At 36.3% G+C, this 13,467-nt stretch overlaps 3 protein-coding genes across 8 annotated transcripts in view; all 3 read right to left on the bottom strand.

The window, feature by feature from the left end:
- Positions 1-8,521, bottom strand: part of Cngl (Cyclic nucleotide-gated ion channel-like) — a 97,953-nt gene extending 89,432 nt beyond the window's left edge. For all 4 annotated transcript variants that reach the window (XM_066401801.1, XM_066401802.1, XM_066401803.1 and 1 more), the window contains exons 1-2: positions 8,336-8,521; positions 4,593-5,129 (exon numbers count right to left, since the gene is read on the bottom strand). In XM_066401801.1, the coding sequence (XP_066257898.1) occupies positions 4,593-4,733 (141 nt within the window). In that variant the 5' untranslated portion in view covers positions 4,734-5,129; positions 8,336-8,521. The remainder of the gene's footprint in view (positions 1-4,592; positions 5,130-8,335) is intronic.
- The window catches only part of Vps29 (vacuolar protein sorting 29), a 101,622-nt gene that overhangs the window by 80,750 nt on the left and 7,405 nt on the right, over positions 1-13,467 (bottom strand). The gene's annotated exons all lie outside the window — the stretch shown is intronic.
- Positions 8,678-13,408, bottom strand: sea (scheggia). Of its 3 annotated transcripts, none has more exons than XM_066401576.1 (6): positions 13,282-13,408; positions 11,997-12,142; positions 11,735-11,942; positions 11,459-11,682; positions 11,238-11,402; positions 8,678-11,037 (listed from the first exon to the last, which is right to left on the bottom strand). In XM_066401576.1, the coding sequence occupies exons 2-6, from the start codon at positions 12,115-12,117 to the stop codon at positions 10,799-10,801; spliced, it is 957 nt and encodes a 318-aa protein (XP_066257673.1). In that variant the 5' UTR covers positions 12,118-12,142; positions 13,282-13,408; the 3' UTR covers positions 8,678-10,798. The 3 variants fall into 3 exon arrangements, with proteins under 3 accessions (XP_066257673.1, XP_066257674.1, XP_066257675.1); XM_066401577.1 differs by lacking the exon at positions 13,282-13,408 and adding an exon at positions 12,347-12,688; XM_066401578.1 differs by lacking the exon at positions 13,282-13,408 and adding an exon at positions 12,319-12,337.

Below are 13,467 nucleotides of genomic sequence, written 5' to 3'. Positions count from 1 at the left end.
TACCCCAACGTAGAAATGCAAATTGATGAGGTATTTCGAGGATATGTGCTACTGGAAATACATAAATTCCCTCGAACGTTTCCTCCGGAAACTAAATATAACGAAAGGGGACAGAAATGAAAACCCGATAAGATTTTTCGACTACTTTTTTTACTTCTTCATATTCCCTCCGAGGAGGCCTCCGCAAATTCCTGACTTAAAGCCAATTGATATTATGAACCAGGTTACGATCTAATCATAGTTAGATCAAATATTGTGTCACTTTCTGACAGAAAATATTTGACTCAGTTGGTGTTTCCTGCCTGAAACATTTGCAGCATCTTTGACTAATTTATAATGAACTGAAAGTAGAGTTGCTGGCACTTTGCAGTAACCTAGACTAACCTGACCATATATCACTAACATCATAAAGGACTATTTAACAGACACACACAGCTTGTCAAAGTATGTGGGGAAAAAAGCTTTTAGTTACTAATTAATTTATCACAATTGGAGCTACACACTCCAAAATGAGAGTAGGAAGACCTTTAAAAGTGAAATATCACTGAATCGTTTTGATGGAGGTGAGTTTTACCCCTAATCATATAATTCATGAATTCCACCAAATTACACCCGAAATGTTGCGTAACGTAAGACCACGCTTTGAACAAAATTTATTTTATTGTATGGAGATAAATGGCGGTCATTTCGAGCATTTAATAAATTGAACATAAAAGTAATGTGAATACTTTTTTCCAGTTATCCATCTTTTTTAAGAAAAAAATTACAAGTAAAGAAACGCATCCTTTTAAATTTCACCTCCGGCAGAGCAACTCAGTAGTATGACACTTTTAAAGGTGTTCGTACCCACATTTTGAAATCAGCAGCTCTTATTGTGATAAATTAACTAGTAGTATTAACTAAAAGCTTTGTTTCCCACACACTTTGACAAGCTGTCATATCAGCGGGGATGATGGCAGTGGCTTCAAACTTTGAAGTTATAATCAAGGTACTTTTAAAATGAAATATCACTTGACACCTTTTCCTATTAAAAATTTTAGGGGTAACTGTCACCCTTGTTCAGGGGTTGAAGTTGAAGGGCTCAAAATACAATAAAAAATTGTTCTTCTCCAAACAAAAATCAACGGATCAGAGCGTTTTTACATATCTTCATTTTAAATACTGAAAATCAAGGTGCAAAGTTTCCGTTAGGCTGCCCTGTATATTATAATTTTCTGCTCAGAACAAAAATGCTAGAGGAAATCGAAATCATAAGGTTTGCCGACGACACAGTTGTAGTGGTGACTGCCAAAACAAAAGAACTACTGAAAAACAAAATGGAATCGGCTCTACTGAGACTAGACACAACGATAGAGGGGAAAAATCTAACAACTGCAACAGAGAAAACAAACAATACATTAGAAGGGTGAAGGAAACTAAAAGGAATTTCTTTTACTTTAAGGAATAGGGAAATAACAACTCAGAATAATATCAAATACCTGGGACTCATCTTGCAAAGGAACTTATAATGGGGGGTGGGAGGGGGGCACGTCTAATATGTTGTAAATAAAGCGAAAAGGACACCACCAGGATATTAAATCGACTAATGCCGGCAATTGGCGTACCTAAGGAAAGCAAAAAGAAATTTTTACACAACGTAAATATATGAATTATTAAGTACGGATGCCATATATAGCAGAAGAGTTTAAAATACCAAAAATATGGGAGCAATTTAGAAAAAACGCAAATAATGACAAATCTACGGATGTGCACTGTGAACAACGATCCCAATTGACAGACTGATGAAGGAACGGAAACGCAGATTCGAAAATAACAGTATGAACCAGGATGGAGGGTAGGTCAAGGGATGCCCTATGGAAAGGTGGCAATGGAAATGGAGCAAAAGTATGGGAAAATAAAATGATAAGGGAATATTACTATAAGAAACAGTACCTGTCCGGGCACGGGTGCTTTGTTCACTACTTGAACAGGTTCAAAATCAGGGATTCTGATAGATTTTGGTATTGTGGGGAAAGGGATGATGCGTAATAAATATTCTTCGAGCGGGAAAAAATTGCCCACAAATCGACAAAAGGCTGGAGAACGATAGAGAAATTGATTTTAGAAGTATTAAAACGGAAAGAACGAGATGAGAAAACCATAGCAGAGAGTGACACAATGGAGATATTGGAATGGAAAGGGAAACAAAGTCCGCCCTCTCGCCGAAGAAATGCTCGTAGGCGGTTCCTGGGGGGGCAATAAGGTTGAGGGCGGGAAGGGTGGTTTAGTGGGTAGACTGAATACAGGAGTCCCCCACACTCGAAGGCTGATCAACATTGTATGGCCCTCAGTAGAACATCAAGTATTTCATCAATTAGCTATAACAAATTAAACAAGTAAAGACGGTCCCTGACCAAATTAGCCACTAATCAACGCTGCAAAATTTAAAACATTTTTAACTGACTGAGCTGAGTTGGCCGGAAAGCTCCATTTTTATTATCCTATTTATTTTTGCTGACCTGAGTCCTAAATTGACTGCATTTTTGAGTAATCTTTACTAACTCAAATCAAGCGAGAAAATTCCATGATTCTTGACTGATCTTAACTAGCTTATCTGAGAATTTAACAGCGTCTTTGACTAAATTAGATTGACCAAAAACAAGCTGGAATCTTTTTAGTGAAACAAAATTCTGCCTTGTTCACATATCAAATCAGGAAACCAAAAAAGCGTTGAGTAAACACGTCCTAATTTTGTTACATGGAAACACTGAGGGCCGGAATGTTTTTTACACTTTTGAGCAAAAAATTAAACCCTGATTAGCATTTTATTTGATAATTATTAACGCTTTGTGTTTGTTGGGGTTGGGATCCTCTCTTAGCAGTTAACTTTAGATAACAAGTTGGCAAAGGTCCAATGGAAAGTCTTTCTAATGGAGAGGCTTAAACTAAATGTTCAGGAAAATGTTTCCGAATTGGTGGGTATATTGCAAATATTCGTACCGTATAAATTTTTTCCGTCTGAAGTAACGGAAAATACTACGCATCGCCAGCTAATGGAAAATGCCCAATAATTCAGGCATTTTATTCTCATTGCCGAAACGGCATTGTGAAAGAATGCCATCGGAATGATTTATTCATGTTTATAAAGGGAAAAACAAAGCCATTGAATAAATGAATATTTCGTATATATGATGGCCCCACCAATGACAATTTTTCTTTCTCGTTATACACCCTTAAACCAATACGGGCTATTTTGGAGCAGAGGAGGCTCTCGAAGCTCTACTTATTGAAGCTTACGCCTTCAATCACTTCGGGTTTTAAAGTCTATCGATCTCTCACGAGTGATTACCTTTGTAATCCCTTTAACCTGAGGTGTAGGGATATTGATGACGGGAGACACATAATATATCCTCTTTTACAATGTGGCTTGCAGACAATGGGCCATGCTTCAATACGAACGATGGCAATAAAAAATCGTTTAAGCGGAATATTATTTCTGGTATTGGTGTAGCAAGTTCCAGTCTCACAAATATATCTCTTTCACTCATTGATTGATGTCTAATTTGAATGAAAACAATCCAAAAAAATCCTACTGAGCGATATACCGAATGCCGCTTCAGTGGAGTTAAAAAGGGACAAGTTAAAATGTTTATTTAGGGGACTTTTTCAGTCGATGGGTGGCTGACTGATGATGTGAAGTTTGTTTATTTCATCTTAACGCCGCTGAAAGGACATGAATGGAAATCCCTAGTTCACATCTCCTTTGGCACCGTGCTTTGCAAGCGAGGTTTCAGCGAATCGAATGAGATATACTGCCCCAATCCGCAATTAAGTTATACGAAGGAGTTGGCTTGAAGTAAAACGTGCAAATCGGCAACTGGTTTTTCGCTATGCGGGGACTAAAGCCTCGTTAAAGCCAGTAATGCAAAAATTAGTTCCGGCTAGTTAAAGCAGCCATTAGGAGTTCAGGTACAAGCTAAAAGATCCTATTTTCCTAGTTTGCCAACCAGGAACTTAAATAAAACATTTAATCAATGTTCCCGGGGCAGCCGGTCCCGAAAACATCGAAAACATTATTATTTTTATTGGCCCCTTTAAAAGCCCGGTGCTCTTCCAACTTTTGTTATTCCGGATGACCGAAATAGCAAAACACATCCTATTATTTTAATGTTTCTGCAGATTCTCAATAGGAAAAGGCCTTATAGCGCTTATTGCCAAAATTGGCTGCACCGGGGAAGGAATAAAATTGAAGAGCTTTGTTTTCAGTGGAAAGCTTTCACACCTTACATAGTTGAAATTTATCGGATTATCTAAATGGAGGTCATTGAAATGAACCTCGAAATGGATGGTGAACAGTAACCGTATGTCGTTGATTCAGCAATTTATCGTTTACGCTAAATGGTATCTGTAAAAATAAAATCCTATTTTTGGGCGATTTGGTATGAAATTCCGCTATAAGATAACTAAATCAAGTCGACAGATCACTGAAAATTTCGCAGGCGTTACTGTTTAAAATGTCTTAATTTTTGAGTATGAAGTACTTATAAAACCCAAACATTCAAGTCCACCTTAATCATTAGTTAAATTGGACATTTTAGAACTAAAGTTCTTACCTGAAATCCTGACGGACCAGCATTGGAACCCTGATGGACATGCGACGCGCTGGTAGAGCCGTAGTACTGGTTGTACGAAGTGTCCAAAATTTTTTTGTGCGCAGAAGCATGGGCACGATACGCCGATACACTTAGCTTCATTTTCCCCGCATTGTTTTACCCCTAGTTGTCTCACAATTTTCAAATATTGTCCCTTTTGTATGTGTGAAACATTGGAAACATGACACCTCCTTATGAGGATAAACTTTCCATTCCTTAGAAGATTTATCTAACTACATGTAACGAACTAAGAGAAAATTAGCTTCCTGCGGAAATCTGGAAGGAATTGTTCCAACTTTAGAGTTTATGAACTCAGCCCGTTTTGTTTGCGTTTAAAACTTTGAATAACAATTACTGCGATTCTGAGTTTACGTCGAATTTTGTTTTAGTTACTCGAACTTTTAAAGAGTGCAATAACTTTTCGGATAAGAAGGTTTTCGAATGGTTCTATTCTTTGATATTCTTTAGAAAGTGAGCCGCAGGAGGTCTGGAGAAAACCTGCAACAAAACAAAATTGACAGTCACATTTTAACACGCGTTAAGAATTTTGAGAGGACCAAACTTAAAGGTTCTATAGAGACATTCGAGAGCATGTCAGGTGATGGTGGGTCATAGAAATTGATGAAATTGTGCAAGGTTTATCATGCAATTTTTTACTTAAGCCAACATGCACAGTAGATCGAAATATGTTAAGCAGGTACAGAAGTTTAAATTATCACCAAAATCATTCCATATCGAATACTAAAAACGTTATAAAAATTTATAATTTTGTCTGTTTAAACTCTGATTTGCCACCACTATGCGTACCGACCTATGGGTCAAAATTAACTTTAACCGCTGCATAGTGTGTAACCATCTTTTTCTAATGTATCCTCTTAAATAAGAACAGAAGGTACAACATAGGTGTCAACTGTATTCAAGGCCTGCTCTACTGCATGCGATAGTAGGATCAGTGCTCCAGCTTTTGTCCTCGTTTAGACTCATAGGATAAGCCAAGACGGCTGTATGATGCAGGGCAGGTGGCACTGAATATAGTTTGATGATATTGGTACAATGGTGGAAAATGAAAGTTTTAACAGTAAAGCAGCGAATTTTTCTTTAACAGGAAACTAGGGGCGGCGCTGTGGCAAAAGAAAACACAATAGATCGAAATATATGAAGTAGGTATAAGTGGAGTCATTCTCCTTATGGGCAAATATAATTAAACTTCAGACACAGTCAGGTTCTGGTCGTTAAAGGCAAATACCAGACGTGACCCAACTACGCTAGGATGAAATTAGCTACAGCAGGCGCTGAGAAAGCAATTTAATAGTGTTATAACAACTAATACACTCTGCCTTGTACGTATTTGCAGGACAATCAAATTGTTTGCAATGCAAATTTATTCTGGACAGATCGGGCAGTTTCCTAATGCCAATTCGGGCAATAAAAATCTAATTTATTATGAAATTTGTATTATGTTTTATACAATTGCAATCATTTTTCAAGGCTGAATAGGTATGTTGATGATAAAAAGTTGGGCAGGCATTAGAGCAACATAACAGCGGAGGGGAAATGCTGCATTTCCCGAGTCCTGGATGAGGATAGGCTGAATTTAAATTTCGGCAAAGGGTTGTAATTTCATTTGTTTTTTAGATTACCTAGCGTTAAATTGCATTCTAGTTTGTTTATGTTCCCCCGAGACTGGAGTTCCCACCTCTCTGTTGAAGCAGTTAGTTGCATTCAGGAAAACTCAGGCAAAGTAGGTTTTTTGAATAGTTCTTCTATCCACAAATAGTGCATGATTAAAACCTTAGTTGCTGTCTTTTCAGTCCAAACTTGAGAAACTCATTATAACAACTAAGTTTAGTGCAATTAGCAGACTTTCCGATGAAGTAATTGGCCGGCGGAAACTTTAAAAGGTATAACATTACTGATGGAGCTTTCTGTACTTCTTTTATTAAGATTTGATTTTCATGGCAACTGATTTACAAATTCAAGAAATATTGCCAACATTCGGGTAAATAGCCACAATCCATAACTTGGTAAAATTAATGGGACCGAACTGGCTTAGGCAAAATTATCCTGAGGTCGATAGTTTGAAATCCGCTCCAGTCTTAGTTGACTTGCTGAAGTGGCCTGGAAACTTCGATTTGAACCAACAAATTAGTAGCTAAATCCTAAGCTAAATACTCAATCAACTCAACCACGGGATTACAGTTTACTAACTAATGAATTTAGATGTTACATCCAGGAAAACGCACATCCCACCTAATCCAGGAGAAGCAAAAACTACGAATTACATCCTTGTAACTGTCTACCTCCCATCCGAGTGAAAAATTTATGTTTCAGTTGACGAAAGGAATGTCCGGGATATTACATTACACGTGTGGGAAACGAGTAAGCCTTATCTGGTTGACAAAGTCTTCTCAGACGTGCAGGAAATGGAAATCTTACGCAACCAAGTGTTTGGGATTATGGAAACTTCTGCACTGGAACGGTTTATCTGCAGTCTACAATGTCCCCCTTAGGGTATTGTTCCACCACATATTGCTAGAGATGAATATGGGAGTTCAAGGGCTGTGTTTGATTATGAATTTGAATTCTTTAACTTCAATGAATCCCACTAGTTCTACAAATTGTTATTCTAGGCTTTCGCAAAAATTTTGGAAATTCTGAATACAAAAACCCTCTATCGGTAGGTCCTGTCAAGTAAAAACGTATTAATAACTTTTGGGAAGTTTCTACTGTACACAGTGCTGGCCTGGGGTGGGTGTGGTTCGGCGATGGCCCAGGACGGCAGATCGCGAAGGGCGGCGGACTTTTCTGGTCGGCCTTTACTGTAAATTCATAAGCCTTATGGGAAATTAAGTATCTCTCACGAGCTTCTAAGAAAAATTGCAGAATTCTATGCAAAATTCAATAATATTGACAAGTTTTCCGAGGATAGTTAGACTGGGACTGTATACTTTTTATTAATTGCCGAAACTTGAAATCTCAGTTTTCGCACACAGTAGAACGAATCTAGCTGCAAAAATATTGCAGCATATTATTTGTACGGACTAACAGGTATTCAGACACTATTCTGCTCCACTGAAATTCCGAATATAACGAAAGTGGACAGGCCGCCACAGTATAGTAGAGACTGAAACTAAAGTGCCCTTGGAACCGAACAAGTCCTTCAGATCAAATAATGGCTATAAACCAAACTCATAACTCACGAGTTTAGCCAAAACACGAATATGTAATGAAGAATGATAATCGTTCCTATCCTCTATCGCTCATCTATAAACTCCGGTAATAAGACCATCAGATGAATATCCAGAATACGGGAAACTAGATAAAAACAGGGAAAAGGATCGGTTACACATTGATCGGGATGTTGGAAGATAGACTCCTCGACGCCAACATTCTCATATGAATTTCGTTTTCCTGGGCTGCGGAAAAACAAGTTGTTACTGAAACGTTTTCCCTTAAATTTAAGAGCAAAGTTGCCCAAATCGTTCCGGAAGTCCCCGCTTGATTCAGACGGAAGTTCCGCCAGGTACATCACCTCAAAATGAATATAAACGTGTATTTTTCACACAGAAACATCAATTCAAATGTCCACGTGGTATGTCACATATAGAGTGGACAAAAAACCCCCAATGAAATAACAAAACTCAGCAATAAACTTTGGACAAACTTATTCGCTAAAACCTATCTTATATTCCAAAAATGCTCACCGTATGGATGCACCGACTAAATAAAATTCCATACAGGGCCATCCAAAAAAATAATTCACTTATCGCGAACGCGCGATAATAACAATCGATAAGATCGCCGATCCTGGGACCGAATTTTTTTGGCACACCCGTTACATTAATCCCTGAAAACGCGCCAGTGTGGGAACCGAAAGATCGACTCGCTTCAGCTGAAAACTCGCTACTGAAACCGCTGAAATTTTCGCCCGATTCGGACTTCGCAGTGCGAAAATGAACGGGGTTGTTGCGCGACGGAAAATCCAGGGGGCAGCTGCTGTCGGGGATGGTTTTGGATCCATGATAGGGTGATTAAAACACTAAGTATTCGGAAACAAAATTGTATTTTATTATTTGAGGATATTTTAAAAAAATAAAACGTCCGAACCTACCTGAAAGTCGTATTTAGCGTTTTCCTATACTACAGTACACTCTAGACATTTACTACATTTTTGAAACGTTCAGTTGGAGCCCCAGAAATAACAACTTAACACAAGTTCTGAGTTTAATTTCCGTTTATAGAGACAAAAGGTTACTTGTACGCAGGACCGGCCTTAGCAAACCTAACGCCTTTCTTAGTCTGCCGCTCAACCTATCCCTTTCCATAACACCGGTACTGCTTGAACGTTCTCAAAATATTCTGATGCTTCCATCAGAGAAATTTAGATCAAATCGAAATTTGGGTAATGGCACACCCATTCATCCTTTATTTGATGATCCAATATAGTCAGATCTGTAAGTCTTTAGAAAAACCTTAAAGCATCTAGATAAAAAAAGAGTAACTAAACTGCTGGCCAAATCAGCTGTATAATGCTAATTTTCACGCTAATTTTAAGGACTCGTGTATTGAAAACACAAAAAAGGAGTTTAATTTTAAATTCAAATATTGTTTTTTCATTATCTTAGCTACCTACATATCAAGATGCTTTCGAAAGTGTCGATTAGTTCGTATACTTTTTGACTAAAGTATCTATTAAATTAAGTAACTAAAGTTTATTTTCAAGATAGACACGATCAAAACAAGCGCTCGTATACAATCACAGCAAAACTGAACAGGACCGTACTTAGGCTCTCTTAAAATGTAACAAAGGACGATATGTGAGCTTACTGCTAAAATAATTTAATAAATTAAAATTTGAAATAGATGAGGATGACAATATATCACAAATAACAATTAAAAACACGTATGTAAGTAGTACAAAAGCAACAAAAGTGAAATTGATTGCACCTCTGTAAAACGATTCGTCACCTGCAGGTGTCAACCAATCATTGGCTGGCCACATGGTGAATCACGCGTTTATTATTGTTCTGATCGCGTCTGCCTTAAAAATAAGTACACCATAGATATATATCTTGCACCTATCTAGACAGTTTTTCGTAGTTTCTTTTACAGTTCTGATTATAGTCACAATTAACGTTTTCCCTCGATGTAAAAAACGAACTTGGCGGAACCTAAACAGAAATGGCAACACCAAGACCAAGAGTCGTAAATAAAGTATATTTTACTTCACAGACCGTCATTTAAACAATACTTCTCAAAATGCAAAATTGAAACCTTTCTTTAATGCACATATGTCCGAAAGTGTTTATGCAGATTTCCGCTTCTAGCTAGCCTACTAAGAATTCCACATTTTTGAAATTATAAATATTATATGTATAACAATTTCTTATAAAAAGTAAATAAATAATTTTTTGTATAAATGCAAACATAGATAGAAATCGAAAGTCAAAAAAAATCAACACACATTTAATACACTTTTGAGTACCTACCGACTACTTTTCAAACCCACCAAATGCCTACCTTAATAAAATACATGACAACAATAATAACAAAAAATAATAATAAATAACAATATCTAGGAAAATGACTAATAAAACCAATGAAATCGCCTTGGAAAAATGATATTACAACGAGTGCGGTAAAGACCCTTTTACATTAGTTTGGTGCAATATTTTTCCTACGGGCGCACGTGCGTTAACTATACTTTCGTGTATAATTAAAATTTAGATTTAAAAAATGATAACTTTAGAATTAAATTTCGAGCTGAATCATTTCACTATAAACGAGGCTAAAAAAAATATAAGAAAAGAAGAAAAAGATATAATATTATCACGAAACTGGAATGGAATAATGCAGATAAATGCGGAGATATAGGTAAAAAGTTGGGGTATCAAAAATATAAAAGTGACCTCTAGTTATTTGGCTAAGCATATACACTAGGTAGATACCATTTTACTACTGCACATAGAGAAGTTTAATGGATTTATTAAAGTAAATATTATAGAGAAATTTTTTCTCAGACTAGATTTTGACCTATAGGAAATCAATAGTTCTTTTCGGCCAACTAATTCAACCAATTTGTATATATATATATACAAATATGCAATCCATAAACCGAAACCAAAACCATTTTTCCTTGTATTGAGTATATTTCTCAACTTATAACCCTAAGGCCAGACCTTGTTAAACAAATCCATAAAACTGTCGTATATCATGAAAGTAATGGCTACGTCTAAGCAGACTCTGCCTAATCTGGGTACAGTGCCCTTATAAAAGGCGAATGCCCCCTCATTTTTCCAGATTTTAATAGCACAATCTAAGGTATTTTTATATTTGCTGGCTTCTAGGCCTTGCATCCTGGTTTTGACCACGTCTAATGGGGTGTTGCCGAATACAGAAGCTGCCCCTGAGAATTAAATTTAATAAATAAAATCTAAAAGAAGATACATATACAGCGTATTTAAAAGAATATTCCTTGGGGAAATGTAGAGAAAAATTCGAATAAACAGGATCTGTTTTTCGTAACTAAAAAAAATCTTAAGACGATTTAATTAAAATTATTATATCTTTGGATAGTAAATGTTAAATTTCTTTCCTTGTTCTTACCTGCCACGGCACCGAAAATCCCTACCAACCATTTGGGCACTGCCTTTTTCTTGTCTTCCCCTTTATACATATCTTTCAAACTCTCCATGACAAAAAATCTAATAGCTTGATTTGAACCTTGTTTCATTATTGTAGCTGTGAGACCCTTATACACACCCCCAATACCTGCGTCAAACACAATTTTAACAAAAATAAACTCCACCAAATGCAACAAAATTAACCCTGTTCCTTGATAATTACTCCTACGCCATGGAAAAATCCCCTAAAACGAGGATTCCCACTTCGCTGGTCGTTAATAAATTTAACTTTAATGGTTTCCATTGGCGTTACTGCGAAAATGGCTTCGGAAACTCCGGCACCTAAACCACATAACAGCCTATTTCCAGGCGATAATGAACCATCTGGTTGGACCACCCAGCCTTTGAATGTCTCAAAAGCACCAAACCTAAATGGTGAATTTCAAAAAAGGCTAACTGGAGCAAAATAAAAATTCTTACCTGACAGCACTTTTTGGTATTGACCCATAGAGCAATACACTGAGCCCTCTATAGAGACCAAAAAATCCATGGTTTTTAACTGTCTTTTTCACGCAATCCGCAATACCATTGTATTGTTTAGCAGCTCCCTTTTCATCCAACTGTAATTGGGTTTTTACATACTCTGTAGGGAAAGTGATGCATATTTCTATCCCTCCAGTAATGCCACCTGACAATAATCTATTCAAAAACAACCTCCTCAAAAAGAAAACCCGCTATATACCGGCAATAATCCCTTTTACTCCCTTACTGCTTCCTCCAGCAGGGGCTGCAGCCCCATTTTCATATAGCCAAGGACGTCGATTGTAAGGATTTACGAACGAGGGGAGAGGGCTGGGGGTCATGTTTGGGTCTAACTAGCTACAGAATCTAAAAATCGTAATGTACTGAAATTATAAAGTGTATATGAGTTATTTTAGGGAAAATACTTGTATACACAATTAATATTGTCTGGAAGATAAAGGGGCTGCTCAAATATTTACCTTAAACAAGATATATATACATATTGCACAATTAAAAAAGTGAATGTAAAACCCCATACATACCACCTAAAACTCCAATAACCCACTTTACCTCCTTAACTAAAAGTTGTAAAACATTTGAAGGACAATGAAATTCTAAATGTTTAACCTTGTGCTGTGGAAGTAGAGTGTCAGCACAAATGAACATTCAATTAAAACCAAACTGCAGCTATTAAATTACAACCTACTATAGATACCTTATTTTTATCAAAACTTATCAAGTAGGGAAAAGCAGTGTTTATGGATGACATGCAGACTGTTAGGACACTGAGAGTGTAGAGTTGATAAGGATAACACGAGCTGTTTTGTAATTTTTATTAGTAAAGCATGTCATGTGGGATTGATAAAGATTTAGACAAGTTATTCATAGTTTTAGATATATTAATAGATTTTACTTTATCAGGAATTTGGATAAAAATGTAACATTTAAAATTTTGATGAACTGTATAGGATATTATTTTGAAAACGTTGGTGAATTGTTCTAGAACCTAAAAATCACAAATAATTCAAATTAACAAAAATGAGCTTTGTCAAGTGCATATGTACATATAACCTTAAGAAGTACATACATGTTTTCCACACTATTGTATTCAAATTTGTACACTATAAAGGGCAATTATATGAAGGAATTAAGTATTCACATTGCTATTATCTCTCATTCTAGAATTTCAAGACAAATATCACAATTAAAAGACTCTTGCTGCTGACTGTCCTAATATACTTTACTTCACTTTAACTAACTAACCTAACCATAAGAATATAACAGTTTAAGTTTTAAAGCAATCCATATGCTTCTTAAGTTGGTGATTATGTAACGAAAGTCCAATTTATTCATTTTATGGCAAAACTTGTTTACGCTCCAAAAAGAGTGTTCTTGAAAATGTATAGAATTAACTTGTGTTTTGTCTTAATATACTGAATGAATGCTTGAATTATCTATCTGGCTTAAACCCTAATTGCTTAAAGACGAATTTGCGTCATACTTACAAAATTACAGCTTAATATATTTCATAAAAAGCACGAAAACATATTTAAAAAGAAATGTTGCAATACAGGCAACCGAAAGCGTTTGCATGATTATTTAACCTTCAAAACAGGCGTCAAATGTGACGTCTAAGTGAATTAGTAAACAATGCCGCGATGCCAGATTGACCAAAAACTAGTGGTTTAGGT

The sequence above is a fragment of the Euwallacea similis genome, chromosome 23 (genome assembly GCF_039881205.1).
Source record: "Euwallacea similis isolate ESF13 chromosome 23, ESF131.1, whole genome shotgun sequence".
Lineage (NCBI taxonomy): Eukaryota > Metazoa > Arthropoda > Insecta > Coleoptera > Curculionidae > Euwallacea > Euwallacea similis.
The sequence above is the reverse complement of the archived record's forward strand: the minus strand, read 5'-3'. Positions and strand labels throughout refer to the sequence as shown.

Bases quoted from the DNA above. Each gene is read 5' to 3' on its own strand.
- sea (XM_066401576.1), bottom strand. From the start codon at position 12,117: ATGACCCCCAGCCCTCTCCCCTCGTTCGTAAATCCTTACAATCGACGT. The intron at 11,403-11,458 runs GTTAATTTTGTT...TGTTTGACGCAG, and splicing joins AGTAATTATCAAGGAACAGG to GTATTGGGGGTGTGTATAAG. The intron at 11,038-11,237 runs GTAAGAACAAGG...TTTAATTCTCAG, and splicing joins GATTTTCGGTGCCGTGGCAG to GGGCAGCTTCTGTATTCGGC.